Genomic DNA, 26,016 nt, shown 5'->3' with positions numbered 1-26,016 from the left:
CCCGAAGGAGTGGCAAGAATAAGGAAAGAAAGTCCTGCTGTGGCACAGGCATGAAGGAACAGCTAAAAGCTGAGGGGAGTATGAGGAACGCTGAGAAAAATCTTCTGACGTGCCAGCCACCCCTCTGAACATTAAGTTAAAGAACCCAAATTTAGGTGAAGTGGAAGCCTTAAATGCACTGAAGGGAGTAACAGCAACAACAAAACCCAAACCCAGCTCAACCAGATTGACTCAACCCACATACTAGAAACCAGATAAAAGAAGCATGCTCATTTGCAGGTGTAAATATTATTCACCTCAGTCTATACTGTTCTTCTACATACAATGTCTGATAGTCGATCAAAACTTAAAATTTTTAAAAGAAAAAAAAAAAAAACCGGGGTGAAAGTCTCCCTGGCGGCATGGGAGATGACTCCCAGGAATGAATCCGGCCCTGGCATCATGGGATCAACAATTCCATCCTAACCAAGGGAAAAGAAATGTAACTAATAAAGTATCAGTGACTAAGAGAGTTCAAACAGAGTCAAGAGACTACTCTGGAGGTCACTCTTACACACGCTTCAGTTAGACATTGCAATCTATCATAATTTGCCAAACTCCAAGCAAAATCATTCCAGCCAATCCTAAAGAACACCTACAGCAATATATAAGATTCTACAAAGGTTCCATGCACTAGGATAACTTTCTAGAAACCTACAACCTCCAGATGGGTCCCTGGACCAGATAAGTCCTGAAACCTGGAAGGCCCAGCCACTCCAGAACATCAGCTAGTCCCATCTCCCTACCCCATATAATTGAAAGCCCCTTCCAACATGAAAAAGTTAGAATGGCCATAGCCCAAATACACCTAAAGAGAGGGATAGAAAGATTAAAGGTAATGGTGGAGTTATACAGAGCAGCTAGAAGTAAAAACCTACAATTGTGGAATTGTAAACCATGCCAAACTCTGAATCTGTTCTGCAACTAATTGTTGTGCCTTGCTTTGAAATTTGTTTTGTATATATATTATTTTTCACAAAAAAGAAAAAAGTCAATTTAAAAAAGGAATAAAAAACTATGTAAAGATAAAGCAATGAATGGAAAGACTTGGAGATGACCCAAATAGTTGGAGCTACCAGGCAATGTTGGGAATTGAATCTCCACCAGAAAGACATGTTCAAGTCCTAATGCCCAGTCTTATAAGTGTACTCATAAATGCGTGAATTCATTTCTAAGTGGGATCTTCAAAGATCCTATTAGAATGAAGCCAAGTTGAATCAGGGTGGGTCGTAATCTAATATGAATTAGAAGTCCTTAGAAGCACAGAAAATTTGGACATAGGAGTAGAATCCACAGGAGAAGTCCCAAAGGAGAGATTGTCATGTGAGGGAGAAGGAAAAGGAAAGGAGAAAGAAGACATTGTCAGGTGCATTACTATGTGACAGAAAAGTCAAGGACAAAGGGTCCCTAGCAACCAGCCCCAGAACACTGGTCTTCAGGGAAAAAACATCGCTTTGCCAACACCTGATTTTGTACTTCTCCTAGCCTCAAAACTATAAGCCAATAAATTTCCCATTCTTTAAGCCAACCCATTGTATAGTATTTGTTTTAGCAGATAGAAAACTAAGACAAACAGGAACCAGAATCACAAAACATAATATTCAAACATCCTGATTACAATCTACAATTACACATCATACTAAGACCAGGAAAACTTCAATGAGATAAGACAATCAATAGACATCAACACCAAGATAACAAAGATGTTATGATAATATGATGAGAATTTTAAAGAAGCTATCATAAAAATGCTCCCAAAAAGAAATACAAGAACTCTGGAAACATATGGAAAAAATAAGAACTCTAAGGAAGGAAAAAGAAGATTTAAGAAGAACCAGATGAAAATTATGGAACTGAAAAATACAATAAATGAAATTAAAAACTCACTGGATGGCTGAACAGCAGAATGGAGATGACATTGTAAAAAATTAATGAACCTGCATAGAGATCAATAGAAATTACCTGATCTGAACAAAAATAAAATAGATTTTAAAAATGAACAGAACTCCTAAAACACATAGGGCAATAACAAAAGATCTAACATTAGGGAGACCCCACAGGAGAGGAGAAAGAGCATGGTGTTGAAAAATACTTGAAGAAATAATGATAGAAAAAGACATAAGCGTACAGATTCAAGAAGCTAAGCAAATTCTAAGTTTGATAAATACGGACACATCATAATAAAATTTATGAAAACTAAAGACAAAGAAAAAATCTTGAGAGCAGTCAAAGAAAAATGTCGAATGATAGCACATTTTTCATCAGAAACCAGGAAGACCAGAAGTAAGTGGCATAACATTTTTCAACTGCTGAAAGGAAAGAACTGTCACCCAGAATTCTATATCTAGCACAACTACCTTTCAAGGAAGAAAAATGAAATAAAAACATTCTCAGATAAAGGAAACCTAAGAGAATTTGTTGCCAGTAGACTTGCTCAAAAAAAAAAAAAAATGCTGAAGGGAGCTCTTCAAACAAAAAAGAAATATAACAGAAGGAACCTTGGAACATTAGGAATGAATATCAACAGAAAGGATGTTTTAGTTTTCTATTGCTAAATAACAAATTACCAGAAACTTGGAGGCTTAACACAACACATTGTGGATCAGGCATCTGGGCAAGGTTAAAGTGGTTCTCTATTTAAAGTTCTCACCAGGATGTAGTCCAGGTGTCAGTGGGGCTGTGTTCTTTTCTGGATTTTGAGGTCTCCTTCCAAGTTCTTGTGATTGTTGTCAGAATTCAATTCCTTGCAATTGTAGGCCAATTACAGGTCCCTGCCACTCTTAGACAGTTCATATCATAACAATGTGTTTTTTCAAGGACTCTCAAGATTTGGTTACACTCATATACAATGAGGTGATACAAGGCAGTATGTGATAAAAAAAACACTGACATTTTCTACTAAGCTGTTTGAATCAGTACTCCACTTTTGTCAGGGTTGTGTTAATGAGGCCCAATAGGCGCTACACAGGGTGGCTACCTGCTGAAATGACTGAACAGGTCTCACAGCACTCCTTTTACAGTCTATATTTCTTTCTCCATTTTTTCCTTGCTTTTTAATTCCCTCTGTTATCCTATATATATAGTTGCTGTGCCATCTCATTTTTAACAGCTTTACCAAGATATAATTCACATACCACAAAGTTCACCTTCTTATAGTATAACTTGCTTATTTCACTTAGCCAATGTTTCTGAAGTTCATCCATGTTATAACATGTATCAGAATTTCTTTTTTACGGCTGACTAATATTCCATTGTATGAGTCTGCCACACTTTATTCATTATTCATCAGTTGTTGGACATTTGGGTTGTTTCCACTTTTTGACTGCTATGAATAATACTATGAACAAATTTTTGCATTGACAAATTTTCATTTCTCTAGGAATGAAATTGTTGAGTCACATGGTAACTCTGTTTATTATTTTGACAAACTGCAGATGGTTTTCTGAACTGGCTGCAATCATTTTACATTCCCATCAGCAATGTATGCAGTTCTAGTTTCTCCCACATTTTCACCAATGCTTATCTCTTTATTATAGTCATTCTAGTGGGTATAAAAGGTGCCATTTATTTTTATATTGTTCATGCTGAATGTGGACATCATGATATTGTGTGAATAACTCCCCTCTATTTTCTTCACTGAGCAGTTTGAAAATTATATTTGAGTTCTATTCAGCATTTTGTAGTCAAATAGCTAGGCGATGCAACAGGGAAGAGCTCAGTTAAGACTGTATCTGCTAGAATATCTGCTCTCTCTGGCTTCTACACTAAAATTTTCTAAATGTCCTGAACTAGGGTTTCCTTCCCTTGATTAGAGAGTAGATTTCATGATCCATGGGTGTCATCCTTGGGCTTTTGGACACTTCTCTGGATCAGAGAGGTTCTAACAATTCTCACTTTCTCCAGCAGTAACAGATAAAAATATAAGGATATCCCCTTTTTCCTCAATTAATGTTCATCTTACTAGTGAGAGTGCCTGGATTTTGCTGATACACCAGAACCATCTGTGGAAATAACCTTACAGACCTCAGCAATATTTTTTTCATCCTTGACTTTTTTTTTTTAATGTTTGTAATGTTTGTCTCTCCGTGTTCACTGCTGGGAGTTCTTGTTTTTTTTGCAGGAAGAGGGTGCTGGTTTTGCTATATTTTGTTCATGCCTGCCTTTAATTTGCAAAGGGAGATGCTGTGATCCAGCTGCACTCAATCACTTTACTCAGTAACTCTTAGCAATATTTTTAGATGTTTAGCTTTCTCCTGGAGATTCCTCATTACTCATCCATCAAACAGATAGTCACTATGCAACTATGAAGGGCCACTCGAGGTTCTCAAAGCTGAGCTACAGCAGAGAACCCAAGAGCCCTGTCCTCAGGGAGCCTCTTAGTACGTCTACCTCAAAGCTTCCTTATTAAATGCATAAAAACAATGCTGTGTTCCAATACTTCAGATCTTAAGACTTTATACAAAATTCACCTGTTATAAAACTGACATGCATAACATTTATGTTCTTGTGGAAGCTTCATACTCTCAAAAGTGCTTTCATCAGATATGACATGGCCAGTGAGGAAGTTTAAGAGCTGGAGTGAAGGAATCTCCATTTAAAAATGAAGCTTTCCCACACCAATAGCAGTGTCACTCTCAATACCTAAAAGGTGAAGCCACCCAAGTATCCACCAACAGATGGATAAACAAAACGTGCTATATGCATTCAATGGAATATAACTCGGCCATAAAAGGGAATGAAGTTCTGATTCATATGATACAGATGAGCCTTGAAAATATGTTGAGTAAAGTAAGTCAGACACAAAAGGTCAGAGGCTGTATGATTTCTCTTACATGAAATATTAGAGAAACTAAGCAAATTCAGACAGAAAGCAGAATAGTGGTTTTACTAGGAGCTGGAGAGAATAGGTTTATATTGTTTAATGGGTACAGGTTTCTGTTTGGGTTGATGAAAGTGTTCTGGAAGTAGACAGTGATGCAAGTTATACAATACTGTCTGTACTTAAAGCCACAAAATTCTACACTTAAAAATGGTTAAAATGAATTTTATGCACAATAAAAAAAAATTTAAAAAAAAAAAGCCTTACCACCAAAACTGAAAACACATACATGCAAAGAAAACAAAGCTTTCCCAATGTTATATTTGAAAAGCAGTATCAGATACAACTCATTCTCCACTCATTGCTTACATGTTGAATTAAAACCATTTGCAAACTCCTTGGCTGAAGATGCACAAAAAACCAGATGCAACTGTGGCAGAAGATAAAGATTTGTTTAAAAAATTTATTTGCATAAGTATTATAAACAAAAGATTTTCCTCAGCAATGGGCAGAAATAAGATTCATATAGTGCTACAGCCAGATATTTACTCAAAGCCAATTTTTGTAGATTTCCCTGCAGCCACCTCAGCTGCCAGTCTCTGGCACCTAAGCCCTTCAATACCTTTAAGACACCCAGGGCATTTACTTACTCAACAAATTTACAAGAGTCACAGGGTACAAGACATCGTGTTAGGGATAAGGGGAGAGATAAAAAAAGAAACAATCCAGAACCTGCCCAAGAGAAATTACCAGGGAAAGTGGAGGAGCGGTTGACAAAGCAAGGTAGAGAATCTTAATCCGTAGTAATGCCATATGGCAGGCTGCAGTGATAAATTCTACAGTTTCCAGAGAACCATCAATCAGGGTTAGTTGACTGACAAGAACACTCAAGTTCCCAAGCTGTGAAAACAGGTTCCCTTTGTAATATTCCTGAGTTGGAGCTCAGAGTACCCAGGAATAGAAACCAAAGGTCAGACCCCAACATGTCATTCTGCTGCCAACAGAGGCCCATGGGATTTGCTACAAGATATTGCACCTACTATCACTGGTGACCCTCGAAAGTGGTTTTATTAGTTTCTTTGCAGAGCCAAGTTTGAGTTCATCATTCATAAATCTGCTTAAACTGCATTTGGAAATCTCTTCCTATTTCCTATGGTTCTCTGCCTTTGAGGTAATCAATTGTGCCAAATCCTTTATATCCTTGATTTGTGTAGATCCTTCCAGTCCCAAAGTCTACCTCCTTGTGTACACTTTTAAGGATCTGGTAATTTGTACATTCTTATGAGCTCTTTTATGGATTCTGAACCTTTGAGCTTCACCTTCCAATCTAACTCAGGCCTCACATATGGTCTATTGTCAAGGCAGCTGCTACCGGTACAGCCAATCACTTCCCACCGGTGACTCCATGAGGTGGGAGCTCCACGGGGAAATGTCAGAGAAGCACTTCTCCAAAGAGCTAAATACGGAGGAGATTCAGGGACATTGTTGTTCTCATTAGCAAAGGGGCTACAAGAGCTGCACTAGCCCAACCCCACCACCAACAGGAAAGCATCTAAGTGTTTGGCCTTGAAAAGGAAAGCACAAGGAAAATGGACTACTCTTGCCCTGAAATACTGCCCATGCTTTGTGATAAGTTATAGGAAAAAAACTTTGGGAAATATAATGGGAAGGCAAATATAATTGGGGATCCACCACCTAGTGGCCAGAGCTGGAACTGTTACTGAATGATACTCTAAACCCTGTCAGAAGAGATTCTGTGCTTCCAAAGAAGCATAGTGTTTTCCATAGTGATCACTAATTAATAAGTAATTTGGGAAGGAAAATATAGTTTTGCCCATGAAATTGTTGAACATATTCTCAAAAGATATCTTATAGGCTCTAAGTTTGATAGAATATATCTGTTGAAAAAGAGTAATACCCTAAAAAATAGACATTTTACTTCTTAACAATAAAAACTATGGGTTACTCAAGATTATATTTGAATTCATAAAGCATACAGGAAACACTTCACATTATTTCTTAAAGTAACCTGCAATTTAATTAATTTCCCAGTACTCTCAGAATCTTTATATTTCTAATACATTACTAATAAAATCCAAACAACAGCAACTAAATTCAAAATTTGTGGTTTACTTGAAATGGTGGTTTATAAATATCTGAGTACATAGATATCACACTGTAAACTGACAATGGCTGAAGGACAGGTAGATAACTTTATTTAGCTAACAGAATAAAAACACGTCACAGTTTCTGCAATCATAAAGGAAAAGCTTTTCAAGGCAAATTACATTCCAGGCCAGAGGTATCAGCAATATACTGTGATTTAAGCAATACAAAACCGACGTCACAGGAACTGAATGGATCCTAATAATTGGAGAATTTGTTCTTCTAATTTAATTAAATAAATTTAAATTTTTTCACAGAAAAAAAATATCCCAGACAAATTAAAAACAAATTCCAAATAAACATGGTCCAATTCATTTATTTTACCTTAATCAAGGCAGGCAAAGTACAGATGCTGTACATTAAAAATATACAAATACATCACTAAACATTACATCACTCTCTATAGGCAAAACGACTTTTTCTAAGCCCCATTCCTCTGATGCATACCATCGCAGTTAAATGTACAAAGAGCCATCTGCTGGCCCAACGTAGCCAACTCCGATTAGCAAGACATCTATTAGAGTCCATATTCCCAGGCCACCAAAGCTGAAGAGCTTGCCAAGGCCTTCTCGCCACTGGCCCAGGTAGAAACGGTCTGCTCCAAATCCACCCAGGGTGATGCTGCAACAGAAAACAGGCCTGGAATTCACAAGACCACCTCCAACTAACTGCAGCCAAGTTGTGTTTTAATAATCACGCAAATTGTCTTAGTGAAAAGGCCTCAAGATATCACAACTCTATTCTTAACACAAATGATTACTACACAAATGCACATCACCAAAGAAGCAAAGGCAAGAGTTTTTTTTGTTTTTTAACGTGGGAAGGCACCAGAAAGGGAACCCGGGTCTCTAGTATGGCAGGTGAGAATTCTGCCACTGAGCCAGTCACACTGCCCGTGGTAAGAGTTTTTAAAGGTCACAAACAAACATACAATTTTCAGGTGTCTCGAAATCTAATGTTTGCTTTTTTGAAGAAAAATAATCTACCATACTGTTTTTTAATTTTGAAAATGACACATTCAAGTAGCCAAAGAGGGGCACACGGTCTAACAGAAAGAATATGAAAGTAGGAATCTGAAGTCGGAGCCTTGAGTCAACCCTGACATAATCTCAGCAACCCAGACCAAGTAACCTAAATTTTAGTCATGTTTAAAAATTTAGTGTTTGGAATGACTTTTAATTGTCCTTCAAATTTTAAAATCTGACATTAGGATGACTTTTCATTGTATTTCTTGTTAAGTCTTTATTATGAAATATTGCAAATGAATACAAAAGTAAAAAATAAAGAGAATAGTACCCATGAGCCAGCACCAATGATCAATATATAGTCAATCAATTTCACCTGTGCCCTCCCTGTCTACAATTCCTTTGAAGCAAACCCGGGACATTATCATTATTGGTGAACATTTTTTAAAGAAACTCTACTGAGCTCTGAGAAGAAAACTAAGAAAACTATTCTGACTTTTTAAAAGGGGAAGCTGGGAACTCTACTATCTTTGCAACTTTTCTGTAAATCTAAAATTATTCCTCCAAATATTTTTTATTAAAAAAAATCAGTTATTTGCTTGAAGTTTAATTTGAACGACTGCTGATAAAAACTATAGCCAGTTACTGACTCCTGTTTCGTTATATCAGATTTTCAATCTTGGATTCCTCTTTTACTAAACAAGCAGGATCCTTCTTTCTCCCAAGCCTGAATTCTAATGCAGTGGGTTCACTACCAGGGGGGCAAGGTATAGAGATATTTTTGATTGTCACAATGGGTCGGGGGTAGATATCCCTCGGGTAGAGCCCAGGGATGCTGTTAAACATCCTACTATGCCCAGGACAGACCCCCCCATGACAAGTAATAATTTGGCTCACATCGTCAACAGTGGGTGAAAAGGCTGAGAAATCCTGCCCTATGCCACTCTGCAGGGCTCAGAATGAAGGACTCCAACTCTAAGCCTTCAACGCCAGATGACACAGCCTTTGAATTAGTTACAAATTGTTTAACCAGTGCCTTGCCTGCCCTTCCCCTCAGTGGGATAAGAATTGGTACAATTAAAAAACAAAACATAACTGCTTAAAAGTTTAACAAATATACAAGCATTTTTTTTTTGTATGCTGTATGGCAGGGGTCAGTTTTCATTCTTTTTCTATGTGAGTATTCCCTTACTGCAGCATCATTTGCTGAATTTTTGTTTATTTGGTTTTTTGATTGTTTGCTTGGGAAGTGCATGGGCTGGGAATCAAACCCGGGTCTCCTGCATGGCAGGGGAGAATTCTATCTCTGAACTAACCTTACACCCACAAGCATATTTTTATGTAAAAATTATAGATCCACAGTTACTGGGGGATGGTGGAAATAAAGGGATTTTTAACTGTCCTCATTTTCTCCACGTTTTTAGTACTGAGTATGTATTATTATTATCATCATTATTATTATTTTTATTTTTTGCATAGGCAGACACCAGGAATTGAACGCCTGGCATGACAGGCAAGAACTCTGCCACTGCACAACCATCACCTGCCCTAAGTGCATTTTCCTACCTTTTTTTTTTTTTTTTTGCATGGGCAGGCTCCAGGAATCAAATCTGGGTCTCTGGCACAGCAGGCGAGAATTCTACCTGCTGAGTTACTGTTTTTCTTTCTTTGTTTTGCATCAGTAGGCACCAGGAATCAAGCCCGGGTCTCTGGCATGGCAAGTTAGAAATCTGCCACTGAGCCACAATCGCACTGTCGAATATGTATTATTTTTATAAGAACTTATTAGAAATTAAAAATATACATCAAAACCCTACCTACAGGCATACCTCACAGATATTACGGGCTTGGTTCCAGACCATCCCAAAAAAGTGAGTCACACAAATGTTTTGGTAACCCAGTGCATATAAAAGTTATGTTTTTACACTGTGATGTAGCGCATTAAGTGTATAACAGCATTATGTCTTAAAAAAAAGACTATAATTTAAAAATACTTTACTGCTAAAAAATGCTAACCACAGTCTGAGCCTTCAGCAAGCTGTGACCTTTTTGTTGGTGGAAGGTCTTGCCTCAATGTTGTTGGCTGCTGACTGATAAGGGTGGTGGCTGCTGAAGGTTCGAGGGGCTGCAGCAATTTCTTAAAATAAGACAACAATGAAGTTTGCCAATCTTTGCTAGATCTTCTGGATAACTTGCTGCAGCATCTACATCAGCACTGCTACTTCACTTAGCACTTGCGCTATGGAAACAGCCTCTTTCCTTAAATCTCACTGAACCAAACTCTGAAGTTTGCAAACCCTGCTAGCTTCAAATTTAGTTAGCAAACTCTGCTAGCTTCAAATTTTTCTTCTGCAGCCTCCATAAAATTGAAGAGAGTTAGGGCCTTGCTCTGGATTAGGTTCTGGCTTAAGGAAACATGGCTCGTTTGATTTTCTATCCAGACCACTCAAACTTTCTCCATATCAGCAATAAGGCTGTTTTACTTTCTTATCATTTAGAGTAGCACTTTTAATTTCCTTCAAGAACTCTGTCTTTGGATTCACAACTTGGGTGTTTGGTGTAAGAGGTTAGTTTCCAGGCTATCTCAGCTTTTGACATGCCTTCCTCACTAAGGTTAATCATTTCTAGCTTTTGATTTAAAGTAAGATGTGCGACTCTTCCTTTCATTTGAACACTTTAAGAGGCCACTGCAGGGTTATTAACTGGCTTACTTTCAATATCGTTGTACCTCAAGGAATAGGGCGGCCTGAGGAGTTTGCTAGTATTATATAGGTGTGGTTTGTGGCACCCCAAAACAATTACAATAGTAACATCAAAGATCACAGATCACCATAACAATATAATAGTAATAACAATGAAAAAGTTTGAAATGCTGTAAGAATTACCAAAGCATGACATGAAGTGAACACAAGCTGTTGGAAAAACAGCACCCAACAGGGTTGCCACAAACCTTCAATTTGTGAAAAACTTAGAATCTATGAAGCACACTAAAGTGGGGCATGCCTACATTTTAAATAGTTTGTGGTGAAGAATTTACCAATTCACAGTACTATCAGGATGAGAAACCCTGAAGGGTTCTAACAATCCATCCCAATGACTCTTTAAGTCCTCTCTAAAATATGAAGGCATCTTGGGAGAAGAGCTAACATTCCTACCATTAAATTCCACTAAGCACTAATCTGATCATCTAAGTATCTCTCTGCAACTATGTTTCCTACAGCTGATCTGACACAAGTAGTAGGATCTGAGCTTGGCTAAGCTCTGTCTGGAAGATTCCACTGATCCCAAAGAAATCCAGGTAGTATCTTGGTTAACTTATTAGGAATGAAGCTTACCTCAGAGCCAGAGCAGTAGACCATTTATAGCCTCCAGTCCAATTGCAGTAGAGCATTTTAGGAAAAGTACGGTTACCTTAAAAAAATAAATAAATAAATAAAGGAAAATTCATAAAAAGTTGGGTATAAAAATACTCTGACACAGAGACTAATTACAACTAATGGCCTTATAATTTAAAATTGAAAGTCTCTCTACACAATAAATATTTACTATAGTGAAATGTAAAATGCAAAATCCTCCTCATCTATAAGCATCGATTTAAAATTTAGCCAGTTAAGTAAGGATTAGAGTTTACAGAATGTGAAATACCCTACCAGATATGAAAACTTAGGATAAAAGTTAAAGTAAATAAGACAGTGTGCATGTCATCGAAAAGGAGAGCCCAAAACAGACCCCATATCTATAAACACTTCACTTATGACAGGCCACCTGCAGACTAGCAGGGAAGAGGATGCAGACAATTAACTATCTATATGGAAAAAAAGGTGAAATGGAATCCCTACCTCATACCATACACCCAAACCAATTCCAGGCAGGTTATAGACCTAAATGTGAAAAGCTCAACTTTTAAAAGAAAATATCTTTATGAATCTGGGTTATGAACAGATTTCTTTTAAAATAACAAAAATAGACTATGAAGACTAATATCTTCAACTCATTAAATTAAATGTAATAAGTTATTTATCAGAAGATTCCGTAACAAAGTACAAAACAGACAAACAAAAACGTCATAATCTGGAGGAGGATTCTGGGACACCAAAAGGTTAGCATCCAACAACATCCAAAGTCACCGGGGAATCTTAGAACCATAAAGTTGTGAGGACAAAAGAAAGTCCCGGTACACCTGTATAATCTTATACAGTGTTAAAACATAAGTGATTGGGGCAGACCATGGTGGCTCAGAAGGCAGAGTTCCCACCTGCCATGCCGAGACTTGGGTTCAATTCCTGGTGCCTGCCCATGCAAAAAATAAAAATTATAAAAATAAAATAAATGGCTGAACAATATATTGTACTATATTTTATAAGATACATATACAACAGTATATATAAAAAAAGTGGGATGATAAAATTCAAAAGGTACCTTGGAAGAGGAAATAAGGCAACTGACTGAAGGAAAAGCAACATAGGTAGTTGTGATGCTATTGGTACTGTTTAAGTCAACAGCCTGTGTAAAATGCAATTATTTATATTATGCTTTATCCCTTACTTATGTTTTATTTTATCAAATATTACATTACAAAAGATAATAGAGCTGCAAATTTTCTGGAAACCAGTTTTATTTTAATTCAATGGGTTTATTAATGAAGTTTGGCAAATCTAAAAGGCTGCTGATGTTTCTCATCAAATTATTTAAATTTAATTCGCAAATTTCAGATTAAAGTCCCTTTAAGTTTAAAACAGGACAGTGACTCACCCAAGCAATGGATGTGATCCCGCACTGTGCAGTTGGCAGTGTATCGCTGCCGAGGACAGGACACAGTCATGCAGCTTGTAGAATTGGAGCACTCATATTCTGCTTCTGGAAGCTGCCAGCAAAATCTGCAAGTCATGTTGATGACAAAGTTCCTTTGGGGTCTGAAGTCTTGATCCTATAAACCAAAGTACTGAGAACTAGTGAGTGTGCCAATAAAATGACACAATCTTATGGGACAAAGCTTCTAAAACACTTACATTTCTGACCTAGTAGTAAGTGGTATCAAAACAGTATGCGTACAAGGTGGAGGCATATGGTGTGATGCAATAATTATAAAAATATACACCCAAACACATAAACCTAGAAAAAAAATCTATATAAATTCCCAGCAGAATTTTAACAAAGGTTATTTCAGGATGGTAAGGATTATTTTATCATTTTTGCTTAGCTAAATGTTCAAATAATGAGCACGTGTACTTTCAGAAAATAGAAAACTGAAATTTTATTTCACAAAGCTACAGTTATGGATAGCTGGAGGAACAAGTGAGTGAGTACATTTGTTCAAAGTCACTGAGCAGAACAAAAGTCCCATGACCTCCAGCCTGACGCTCTTAACAGGTACAACATACTCCCTTGCTTCCAAGTCTCCAATCTTCCCAATCATCTCCAACCCTGGTCCAGGAAAGGTTTTCCTGCTTTGACCACCTCCCTGAGCACTGGCATCATCCCCCAATAGGTAGCTCAGAGAAGATCACACTTGATTCAGATAAACCACAGGACACAGAGAGACTTAGCAAATGTGTGTTCTATTGGCCCTGAGCTTTTGAGACTATAGAACCTTTCAACTTCAAAAGTCATTGTTTTGCTTTCTGTTTATAAAAGTAGTACATTTTTCTTTGTATGGTGTAAGTTTGGAAAATAAATACAGAAAAAAAAAAAAAGACCTGTAACCTTATCAAAGTTAACCACTTTTAATCTTCTTTCAATTATTTTCTATGTGTATATTTTCACATTTATGGAAGTGGAATTATACTGAAAGTACCTGTATCCTTTTTACTTTGTGTATCCAAACATGACATTATATTGTATGACATATTTTTCAAAACCATTTTTAAATAGTCACACAACCTCCTCCGGAAGTATCGTATTTATTAATTTTTGATCAATGCAAAACTTTTTATGGATGCTGTCCAAAACTGGGTAAGATGAGGAAGTGGCAGCAGTCAGTCACAGGGGGAATCTCCAAACAGTGAGCCTTGAGCTGGAGAACAGTGTTTATCAGTGGGGCAGCCGGTTTTGTGAATGGAAGCTATGGCCACAGATTCCCTTAGAAGACCCAGCAGAGGTGCTGGGGGAGTTGTGGCTCGCCCTCAGGCTGTCACAGAGCAGTCCTACACGGAAAGCATTCTGACTTTTCTGCAAGATGCTGTGCCCCAGGCTTATAGTGGAGCACCTCAAACAGAAGAAAAGGAGAAAACAGTCTGGGTCAGATTTGAAAATGCTGATTTAAATATGTCAAGAAATCTGGAATTTCATGAATTACACAGCACTGGGAATGAGCCACCTTTGCTGGTTATGAATGACTACAGTGATGGAATACAGGTCTGGAGCATCCCTATCAGTGGGGAAGCACAGGAGCTCTTCTCTGTTCGACATGGCCCAGTTCAAGCTGCTAGAATCTTGCCTGCTCTACAGTTTGGTGCTCAACAGTGTGACAACTTTGCTGAAAAAAGGCCCCTCTCTGGTGTTCGTAAGAGCATCGGATCTTCTGGTACAAGCGCCCCCTACTGCTGCATGGATCTATATTCACTTCATACTGGGGAGATGGTCAAATCCATTCAGTTTAAAACACCCATCTATGATCTCCACTGCAAAAAGTGAATCCTCGTCGTAGCAGAGAAGACTGCTGCCTTTGATAACTGTACTTTCACCAAAACATTCTTTTTTACAATATGCATTGTTTTTATATGCTATTATATTGTTTATTGCTATAGTCAGCAAATTAATTGTAATCATATTTTTGTCAGTATTTTATGGGTTTTCTCTTATGATGATATTTAATTCTGTGTATGTCCTCAGACTTATTTATTATACCAAAAAAGAAGAAAATATTACAACACTTTTTCTTCATTTAAAAAAGCAAACAAAAATAACTGGGTAAACCACCACTGGATAAGGCAATACAATATGGTTTTAAAACACTTGCAATTTTTTGTCATTTTTTTTTTAAACTAGGCAATACATGTACGAGTAGATTTCAAGACACAACAGGAAAATGAGGAGGAAGCCTGCCTTGCTCAGCCATCCAGCAGCCACTGCCCTACCCCCTCTACACCAAGCACTGCTTCCCAGCACAGTGTATACTTCTAGGGATGGTCCATTCTATGAACACTCAAGTTCATGTCACACGTTATTTCTTAATTTAACCTTTCCACTTAATTTTATCAATACTAATACATATCTCCAGAGCTGCCTAGTTCTTTTTAACAAATTCCAATATATTCTATTACATGGATGAACCATAATTTAAATAATTCCCTCCTGGACATTTAGCATAATTTGAATCTTCTGCCTTGATGAACAGTGCTGCAAAGGATATCTTTATGCATATTTATTTGCAACCATGTGCAAAAATTCCTAGTTATGGAATTGCTAAGCCTAAGGCTATGTGTATTTGTCAATTTCAACAGATGACAAATTGCCTCCATGAAGTTAACCAGTTTGCCCACCCAATAACAAGGTATAAGAACATTTGTTTCTTTATACCCTTACCAAGTAAAGAGTGTTATCAGATTCTCTCTTTTTTTTTTTTTGGCCAATGTGATAGGTTAAAAAGCATTAAATTGTATTTCTTTAATTATGAGAAAAATTAAACACTTTTGCATATGCTGTAAAAGTCCATTTGTATTTCTTTTCTATAAACCACTGGCGTTAAGCCCATTTTTCCCAAAGGACTGTCGTCTTTTCCTCATTGACGTTACATTAGGGATATTGGTGCATTATTTGTCACATGTATTTTTTCCTAGTTTCCTGGTTTGTTTCCTTGTCTTTCGACTTGACACTTTCTTAGGTCATGCAAAAAGCTCTAAGTTTTAGTAATCAACTATATGAATTCTTTCTCTTATAGCTTCTAAATTTTATTTCAGATTTTAGAAAAACATTCACTACTTTGGGATTATATATTAAAAAACTGTTTTTTCTGGTACTTTATGGTTTCATTTTTCATATTACATCTTCGATCTCTCTGGATTATATTTTGGACAAGGCAAGGAATGCAATTTAATTTTTTTCCAGATAGCTGCCCAGGCATCCCAACATTTATTGAATCTGTCTTCTCCTCACAAGAAACGTACTAATTCCTTTTAAATCTGATCTATGATAAAATATATATGTTTCTTCTCTCTCTGCAAAACAGCTGTTCTTCCTAAGAACACAGAACTTACTGTAAGAAATTACACTTGCTTCAGATATACTAGGGAACTGATAACTTCTTCAAATAATACAAAGCAACACTTCTGTCAAGCACATTTCCAGTAGACACTAACCATTGTAATCAGAACAATAGCTATATGATATCAAAAGGTCACAGGATTTTACATCTCTAATTTCTCTATATATACTTAACAGGGCAGTTACCAAAAATAATTTATTTGCCCAATAGACTTCAGATGAGATTTCCTTAGGCAGTGAGTCCCTAGGCAGTATGCATGAGACCTGGAAGAGATTATTTTTCCACTTATTTTAAATTAAAAATAAAGTTGGGGCATGGAGTGACAATGCCATCCTGACCAAAAGGGGGAAAAGAGGTGTAACAAATAAGGTATCAGTGGTTGAGGGAGTTCAAATACAGTGGAAAGGCTTCTCTGGAGGTCACTCTTTTTTTTTTTTTTTAATGATTTCAAAATATTTTTAATTACCATGTCAATACCATGTCACTAAGGGAGAACAAGATTAAATCCCATTATAGAGACTAAACTCTACGTAAACCCATGTCAGTCAAAGTTGTGATGCTAAGTTTGAACTTAAATTTAATTAAGAAAGTAGTGAGTGAATATTATATCAATAGCCACTTCGTATTCAGTACTATGAATGATATTGTGATGCTGTGTAAACAGTACCATATTTGGATTCAATTTCTGCACATGAACTCCTTCACCTGGAGACTCTGAAACCTGTCTATCCTTTATCCAAGGCTGAGTGCTACTGAGAAAGGCACTTACTTGTCTCTGGTTAAAACACTGAACAAAGGCTTTCCCATATAGATGGCATTCCTAAGGTTTCACAACACTGTGAGTCCACTTCTGTTTTCTAAGGTTAGAAAAATGGGTGAAGACTACCACAGAGATAGCACTGATAAGGTTTCTCTCCTGTGTGAATTCTCTCATGTCCTTAAGGGCAGGTCACTGAGTGAAGACTTTCCCTCATAGATGGCATTCATATGGTTTCTCTTCAGTGTGATTTCTCGCATGTAATCTAAGATAAGCACAAAAACAGGCTTTCCCACATCGATGACATTCATAGGGTTTCTCCAGTGTGAATGTTCTCATGTTGTCTGGGGCCAGAACATCGGGTGAAGGCTTTACCACATAGATGCCATACAGAAGGTTTCTCTCCAGTGTGAGTTCTCTCATGTTGTCACAGTACAGAACATTTAGTAAATACTTTCCCACATAGGTGATATCCACAGGGTATCTCTCCAATGTGAGTTCCATTGTAGTGTGTATGGCCAGAGTTTTGAACAAAGGATTTCTCAATTAGATGACATCCATATGACTGACTTCTACTGTGAAAATGCTTTTGTTGATTAAAAGATGATTGGTCATTGAGGGCTTTTCCAAGTAGGTTGCTGAAGAATGGTTTCCTTGCCTTGTGAGTTAATACATGTTAAGTCACTCTGGAGCTGTGAGTGCAAATTTCTGGCAATTCATCACATATAATGCCATTCTTCTGAGTATGAGAATTCTGCTTCAATGACATGATGGTAGGTATGCCTTTCCTGAAGGTATGATGCACAGATAATATTTCTTGTTTTTTAAGACTTACTTTTCCTGCCTGAATTCTGGCTTTGGAACAATCCAATTTCATCTTCCCACAGTTCCTCCCACTGAACCAACTTTGAAGCTGCATCTAATTTTCAAATCTCATATCCTTCACTCAAGGAGGGCTGATGTATTGGGAACACCTCTGTTAGCTGGGCAGTCATGTGGCTGGCATCTGCTAGTTCCTTGCCCTGGGCCCCATTGCTTTCAGCCTCTGGTCCTATGAGTTTTCCACACTTTACTCCTCCAATGGCTGGCTTTCATCTCTTGTCTTGTCCCTCCTGCCCAGCTCCCTCCTGCCCGGCTCCCTGGAGGTCACTCTTACACAAGCTTCAGTTAGACATTGCTACCTATCATAGATTGCCAAACTCCAAACAAAACCATTCCTGCCAATCCTAAAGAACACCTAGGGCAATATAAGATTCTACAAAGGTTCCATGCACTAGGGTAACTTTCCAGAAACCTACAACCTCCAGATGGGTCCCTTGATGAGATAAATCCTGAAATCTAGAGGGCCCAGCCTCTCCAGAACATCAACTAGTTACTATCCCACCTGTTCCTACTCCATATTATCGACAGCACCTTCCAACATGAAAAAGTTTGAATGGGCATAGCTCAAAACCTATAAAGAGTGGGAGAAAGATCAAAGGTGATGGTGGAGCTATACAGAGAAGATAGGTTTTAACAAATGAGTATGATTGCTAAATCAAAACCGTGGTATTTCTTTTAATCTCCAGTATCTTAGAGCAGCTAGAAGTAAAAACCTAAAATTGTAGAATTGTAACCCATACCAAACTCTGAAATTTGTTCTACAACTAATTGTTACAATGCACTTTGAAATGTATTGTTTTTAAAATAAATGTTATCTTTCACAAAACAAGAAAAAGTCAAATGTGATGGTATATGTATAGCTATATGATATTGTGAACAACTGATGTACACTTTGGATGATATGGTATGTGAATACATAATATATATATATATAAAACCAGGACCACTATAAAACAAACATAGTATCATAGCCTTCCTATAAATAATTCAGGAATCTGTACTAACTATTCAACACAATGGTATTAATATGAGACACGGGGAATAAGCATCTGAAATAGAACATTCTGCATTTATTTCATGCCTTCATTTGTTTTCCATATTATACTGTTTTTACATAAATAGAGGGAGAAAGCTTTCTCCAAATTAAAAAAAAAAATCAAACTCAGCTACAAAGAAATAAGCTAATCATAAAAGAAAACAAACAAAAAAATAAGGTGGGGAGGAGAGGGCATGTGTGTATGCACATGCATATGAGAGGGAAAATGGGTATCTGTGTGTATACTTGGGATGGCTGTGGGTCATTTCCTCCTGAAATGGTGAATTACTTACCAGGGAGGGCCCCTGCAGATTCTCATTAAATCAATAAGGGAAGAGCACATGGCACATGTTACTTGACCTGGGCCACATGACAACAGTGGTTCCAGGGTTCCATCTCCAGAAAGCCAATTCCTTTAACAGAGAACAGCCCCAGAACTCTACCGGGATAGATGACCAATCACATACCTGAGGACAGCAAGCCCCACCATGACTCCAAGTAATGGGTGAGATGAAAGTACCCCAGGAATAGGAGGAGATGAAGAATCCAACCTGGGGGTCTTCTTAGCCAAAGGAGACTTTAGAAATTTTCCTAAGCTATGTAACTTCTTTATATTTGCTGGTTTTCTTATCCTCTGCCTGTTTTCCACTAAATGAAACTGCTTGTCTTTGGAACACTTAAAGAAAGAAGAGACTGATTACTCTGTGTCACTTGATAACCAGTTTTGAGAAACAAATGTCAAAGAAGCTGAGGCAAACAAAAGGGGGCTTACTAATGGGAAAATTCCCATTAGACACCAATTTCCTCAACTAAGTACCTAACTACAATTTACTCAACTAAGTACCTAACAGACCCATGAGACAGAAATAAAGCAAGCCTCCCAAGAAATAGTTTCAGGTATATGGCCATTAGGGGAAATATTCTATTTAAGATACAGTAACAAAGACTCACTCTTGACTCAAGGGCAATCACGACAACTATCTTGCAACTAAGCTCAATTTTTCTCAAAGGGTAATGCCAATGTATGAAAGTGGTAAAAATAAAGCTCATGAAAACTAAATTCAGACATCGAAAAGGCAAAGAATCCTATTTTTCCTTTGGAGGGAAGTTTCACCCAGGATCGTGATGTTAGACATCAGAATTATAGAATAAGCCGGGGGGTAAGGAGCCTCCCAATCTAGTCCTTTGCAGACCAAGTTCCAAAGGAGGAGGGGGATAACGGTATTTGGTTTCAAGTAATAAGGAAATGCCAGAATTCCTGGGTCAAAGGAACTAGTTATGGCAGGGCCTAGATTTTTTTAAATTTGGCTTCATTTTAATTTCTACTCTTTATCGTGCCCAAGTTCTAGGACAGTATTCCCAAACAATGAATATGCAGATACTGGAATCTCCCCAACATACTCCGGATTCAGCTACCCCTGAGAGTCTTATTCTAGAAGCTCCAAGGATTATGAAACAAGTACCTCTAGAGCACTCTCCAAGAAACAATGATTAGGAAAGCCTTTCTAGGCTTCTTCCTATTTATGTCAAACATCAGAGATGAGATGTAGGAATGATGACTGTAATAATTTTCAATGGGCAAATAGTTGGTGCACTTAAGTTTTTCTGTTTCCAATTATCTATAAGAAGTCTGTTAATTACTCCAATTTAACCTCATGTCAAAATATTGTCATCTGAACTTTTGCAATCAAAACTTACTTTAAAATACATGCTTTAGTTTTCTCATAAAGGTGGCTTTATTCCTAAAATATTATTTACAAAATGCATCACACTATCTCTCAGAATTTTCCTGTAATAGTCAAGTATAAGCTGTATTTTTTTTTTGCATGGGCAGGCACCCGGAATCAAACCCGGATCTCTGGCATGGCAGGCAAGAACTCTGTCTGCTCAGCCACTGTGGCCTGCCCTAAGCTGTACTTCTAATACATGGTTTACAGTGAATTTATTTAGAATAAGAAGCAGTACTTACAACACAGGTAACAAAAGGTTTGACTGTGCAGTCAAAAGTGACAGGCTTCCCATAGACACAGGAGGAATTTGTCTTGCATTCTATACAGTCTGCAGGAAGTCTGCTACACAAACCACTGCTTGGACACTTCATCACATAAGGTGGGGTTTCAGTGCTTTCTGTAAGAGGTGAGAAACTTATTTTCTTATAAAACTGCTGAGAATAACAAAGGGAAACAATCATTTTCTAAGGTTAAGAGACACAGGATCAATGGCAATAAAATATACAAGGGTAATTTCCAGGCCAAGATTAGACATGTGACAACAGACTAGTATTTGCTCGAAATACAGCTAGAGACCTGTGCTAATTATAAAGTGAATATAAGTCTATTGAAAACTGGTAGAGACCTGAGATTCAAACTTGGAAAACTTTATTTCACAAAGAAAGCTGCAAAGAAAAGTGTTGCTCTTATTAAAATCATCACTCAAACCAGAGCAGGAATAGCCATAGGTGGAAAGGAAATGAAGCATGAGAAAGAAATGGCCCACCATGGGGTGTACACTGAGAAGGCAAATGAACAAACTAAGTACACATTGTGAAAAGTGCTATAAAGGACTGTGTAACATTGGGCGTGAGAGAAAGAGAGAATAATGGGGAAGGAGATGTCTGCTTGAACAGAAAGGCTGATCAAGGAAGAGCTCTTTGAGGAGGAGGAAGTTGAAAACTAAAAGATAATAAGCAACAACCCAGGGAAAGAGTGCTCTAAGTCCAGGGAAGATCAGGAATGAAAGGCTTTAGGCAGAGGATGAAAGGCTTTAGGCAGGGAAGAGCTCAAAAATCTCTCAGGAGGCAAGTGGAGTGGAGCCCAATAAAGAAGAGAAGAGAAAGGTATGTAGGCGCATGTCACGTGGGGTCAGACAGGGGAAGTTGAGGCGTTTGGACTGCAATCAGAATACATGGGAGAGTAACTGAATCAGATTTATACTTTAAAAATGAATTCTGGCAGCCACAGGAAACGTGACCATTTACATTTAAATGTATTAAAATTAAATAACATTAAAAATTCAGTTTCTCAGCTGCATTAGCTGCATCTCAAGTGTTCAACAGACCTGGGGCTAGTAGCTACCAGTGAACAAGGCAGCTGTAGAACATTCCCATTACTGCAGAAAGTTTCTGTGGGACAGCGCTCAGTTAAACCATATTTACTGATATGATGGCTAAGGTTAGGGTGATGGTATAGGAAATATAGAAATATAGGTGGATTCAACGTATGTTCTACTGTTAAAAGACTTGCGTTAAACTGTTAAAAAGACTTGTTGAACTAGATGAGGGGGTGAAGGAAAAGGAAGAAGGACTTTGGCTTATGCAAAACTGAGGGAGAAACAGGACACTTTTTTGTTGCTTGATTGTTATAAGGGGGTGGATAAAAAAGTTCCATTTCAGACATGTTAAGTCTGAGATGAGTTGAGATGTCAAACAGGCACCTGGATATTTTTCATAAATACATACTCTATACAGTAAACATGAAGCAGGGTTCTGTGTAAGTTAAAATCCTAGTTTAAGATATAAAGTATGGCAACATGTATGGATTACCTATGTATAATGCTAAAAGAAAGAAGCTAGACTCAAAAGGCTGTAACTTGTTTGATTCCATTTATATGACATTCTGGGTAAGGTATAACTAGAGGGGTAGAATAGGGTTCAGTGGTTGTCAGGGGCTGGGAATGGGGGAGCAGAAGAAAATTTGAGGGGAGCGGGAACTCTTCTAGATCTTAATTATGATGGTTACACAACTGTATCAATTTGTTAAAAGTTACAGAACTATACAGTAAACGGGGGCTTTTCACTGTATATAATCTCTAACTCAATAAATCTGACATTTAAAAAAAGAAGTTGGGTCTATTTATCACTTGTTAAGACTTGGAAACATTTATATATAAAAAAAAAAGACTATGAGGCCTCAGTGGCATGTACTTCACAGTAGGTATGTGTCACACACTGAGAATGGACAATGAGAGCTCAAACATCTACACACTCAACCACCATATTCCAAATTATACTATATTTCAAATTATACCTGTGTCATGCCTGATCCTTTTGCCATGACTAGACTTCATTAAAGTAGGGTTACAGTGTAATATTCAAGCCTACACTAAATATCAAGAGAGAAGAGAACTGTAGCTCCAATGACTTTTTTTTTGGTATGCTGTATGGCAGGGTCACATTTCATTATTTCTCCACGTGAGTATCCCACTATTGCTGTACCATTTGTTGAATTTCTGTTTGTTTGCTTTTGTTTTGCTTGTTTCTTTTTTGGGAAGTGCATGGACCAGAAATCGAACCCGGGTCTCCTGCATGGTAGACAAGAATTCTACCACTAAACTACCCGTGCACCCCTCCAATAACTTATAAAACAGATGAACCTCACCACAATACTGTTCTCAGTTGGGGACTGATTTACAAGAGAAACAAAACTGCAAGTAGGTTCTTCTGGTATCTCCATGAAAAAACCCTCTCTGAAAACTCAAGCTGACCTCATTACTCACGGAAGCATGTTGGAAAACAAGGTTAAACCAGGGTATTGCTATATGGAGGGCCAGTCTACAAATCATTTAATTTTATAGTTATGAGAAACCATAGCTATCGGTCTCTATTATGCTGGAACAGAAAAAGCACAAAAGTGGAGTCAAAAGCACCTACAGTTAAAGCAGGGTTCAGCCACTAGCCAGCTGTGTGAGCTGGTACAAGAGCTCAATAGCCAAGCATCTCACTGGTGAAAAGCATTTAACAACTGTCCCAAAAATGTTGTGAAAAGTAAAGATGCATATGCTTATATAATGTATATAAAATGCAGAGTTGAAGTTAGGAGTTCAAAATATGCCTGCCATTTTACAAGACAAAAAAACCAATGCTTTGAGATATTAAGGTTTATTCAAAATCACAGAGGGAGTCTGTGGCAAATTTCCACAGGACCTAAATTTCCAATCCAATGTTCTTTTCACTTTAGTTTACTGAAGTGAAACTTTAGTTTAGTTTACAGTCAAAATGACTGTTTCCATATTAATAACTTGTTTGGTGGTTTGCAACTTTTTCCCTAACCAACCCAGCCCAGTTTTACAACATATTTTCATCAATTAAGAGAGGATCAAAATCGCAAGGATTCTTGGAAAGGAAAGAGGATTTTTTTAAATGTCCAAAAAGAGCCAGGAATTCTTGTTACTTTCTCAATAAAATCACCTACATTTTAAATGTAAATGTGCTGCTGTCTTCTAGTAGGCTTCTATATCCAAATAAAAATCAGTAAAATAACACTTTATAATTTCAAATCATTGAAATAATGGAAACCTGAAGGGAAGAAAAGTATAGAAACAAAGAGGCTCCACTTAGAAAAACACTAATGTGCATTTGAAACGAGTACTACTAGAAGTTCGTATATTTAGTGTGCAATCCTACAAAAATATCTTTTTCTATTCCACTGTTTCCATTTGTATTGTGGCTGGGAGCTGAACACATAGAATCACAAAGCAAAATGACTTTTAGATATTCAGGCTAAACTCCTTAAAGATAAGGAAACTGAAGCCCAAACGACTGAATAATCTACTCAAGGTCCCAGCAGAACACGAAGACCTAGACTAAGCTCTGTGATCCTCACACTTGGCACGCACAAGCCTTGCAGAAAACTTTAATACCCATGAAGTAAAATAAATGGTCGCCTGCATTGGGCATTGCGAACAGAAGACCCCGTTCTGAAAAAGACTTAACCAGAAAACAAAAACAATGAACATTCAGGGTTTTTTCAAGAAAACAAACATCCCGTAGGATTGCTGATAAGCAACACCTGGTGGTAACACTAGTTTTGGTTAAGATGCTTATCAAAATCCACAAGCATATTATGCTAATCAATGTATATCTGCTCTTCACTTTGTAAGCGCCCCTCCCTTATGGAAAAGGAAAAATGTCAGCCAATCATAACATTTCCTCACTTGCTTCCCTGCCCTATAAAGCTTCCCTTTCCTACCCTCTAAAATGGAACTCTCTTCGACTTTCAAAATGGGATGCTACCCCATTCGTGAATGGCTCCATAAAGCCTTGAGATTTAAAATTGCACGGAAAGTTGTTTTTTTTTAAAATCATATCCAACATCAGGAACACAGTTCAAGAAATTTTCTGAAGAGAAAGAAGCACTGGCTAAATGTTCTTTTGATGAAGTGGATAAAATAATAGAAAAAAATGGGAATGATGACTGGAGGATTAGAACAAGAAATGAGGCAGTAAAGCCGAAAGGTATTCAGATATCAAGGCTGTATATTAAAAATGTCTGTGCTTCTGCTCTTAGTTCACATAACCTACTATACAATAGGTAAAACATTCGAAAATGGGAACTTATTCCGCATGCTAAAAGAAATTTTATTTAAAAAGAGAAAAGCCGCTAGATAGAAGTATGTATTTACCAGAAAAGGAAATGTGCAATACCTGCTGCCCTGGGAAGTCCTGTGAATGTACGTGTTGGGCCTGGATCCTTTACTGACTGAGCCAGCGGCTGCGAATGCTCTAAATTTAAGGATCCTACAATTAGAGAAACATGTTATCCTGGAACATGAAAACTTCGGTTTGTGTGATTAACCCGCAGGAACTACTAGGCCGACAACTGCTCATGAAAACCTCACTTGGCCGCTCATAAAACTAAAAGACGAAAGGCCAACAACGTCAACATCAACTTAGATCTCTGGACAACTAGGGAACAAAGGGAGGCCTCGCGACCCACTTCCACTGCCCGGGCCGAGTCCCCGAGTCCTCGGCCTCCCAGCCCGGCGCCACGGCTCGGGCGTCCCGGAGAGGCCTCGGACCTTACGGCCCCGAAGCGCCAGCCGGGCTGCAGCCACCCGCCATCCTGCGCCCGAGGGCCCAGCCCCACGCCTCCCGCAGCTCCTGGGGTCCCTCCGCCCACTCACCCCGGAACCCTGACCCAGGCATTTAACTCACCACCTCCGGACAGAATGTAGAACTGGGAGACGAAGAGCAGAACACGACAGAGACGCGCCATCTTGCCCAGGCGCGCGTACTTCTGGGACCGCTGAGTGGAAAAGAGCCGAAGGGCGGGGGCGGGACTGGGCGGGGGCAGGGGCGGGACTGGGCGGGGGCAGGGGCGGGACTGGGCTGGGGGCGGGGCGGGGGCGGGGCGGGGGCGGGGCGGGGGCGGG

The 26,016-nt window shown here is 38.2% G+C and overlaps 1 protein-coding gene across 1 annotated transcript; it reads right to left on the bottom strand.

Moving 5' to 3' along the window:
• Positions 1-6,797: 6,797 nt before the first annotated feature.
• Positions 6,798-25,900, bottom strand: TM2D3 (TM2 domain containing 3). Its single transcript, XM_077124014.1, has 6 exons — positions 25,799-25,900; positions 25,289-25,381; positions 20,837-20,994; positions 12,742-12,916; positions 11,325-11,400; positions 6,798-7,645 (listed from the first exon to the last, which is right to left on the bottom strand). The coding sequence occupies exons 1-6, from the start codon at positions 25,857-25,859 to the stop codon at positions 7,480-7,482; spliced, it is 729 nt and encodes a 242-aa protein (XP_076980129.1). The 5' UTR covers positions 25,860-25,900; the 3' UTR covers positions 6,798-7,479.
• Between the last annotated feature and the right edge of the window lie 116 nt (positions 25,901-26,016).

The sequence above is a fragment of the Tamandua tetradactyla genome, chromosome 12, assembly GCF_023851605.1.
Source record: "Tamandua tetradactyla isolate mTamTet1 chromosome 12, mTamTet1.pri, whole genome shotgun sequence".
Lineage (NCBI taxonomy): Eukaryota > Metazoa > Chordata > Mammalia > Pilosa > Myrmecophagidae > Tamandua > Tamandua tetradactyla.
This window is presented reverse-complemented; position numbering and strand designations above follow the sequence as displayed.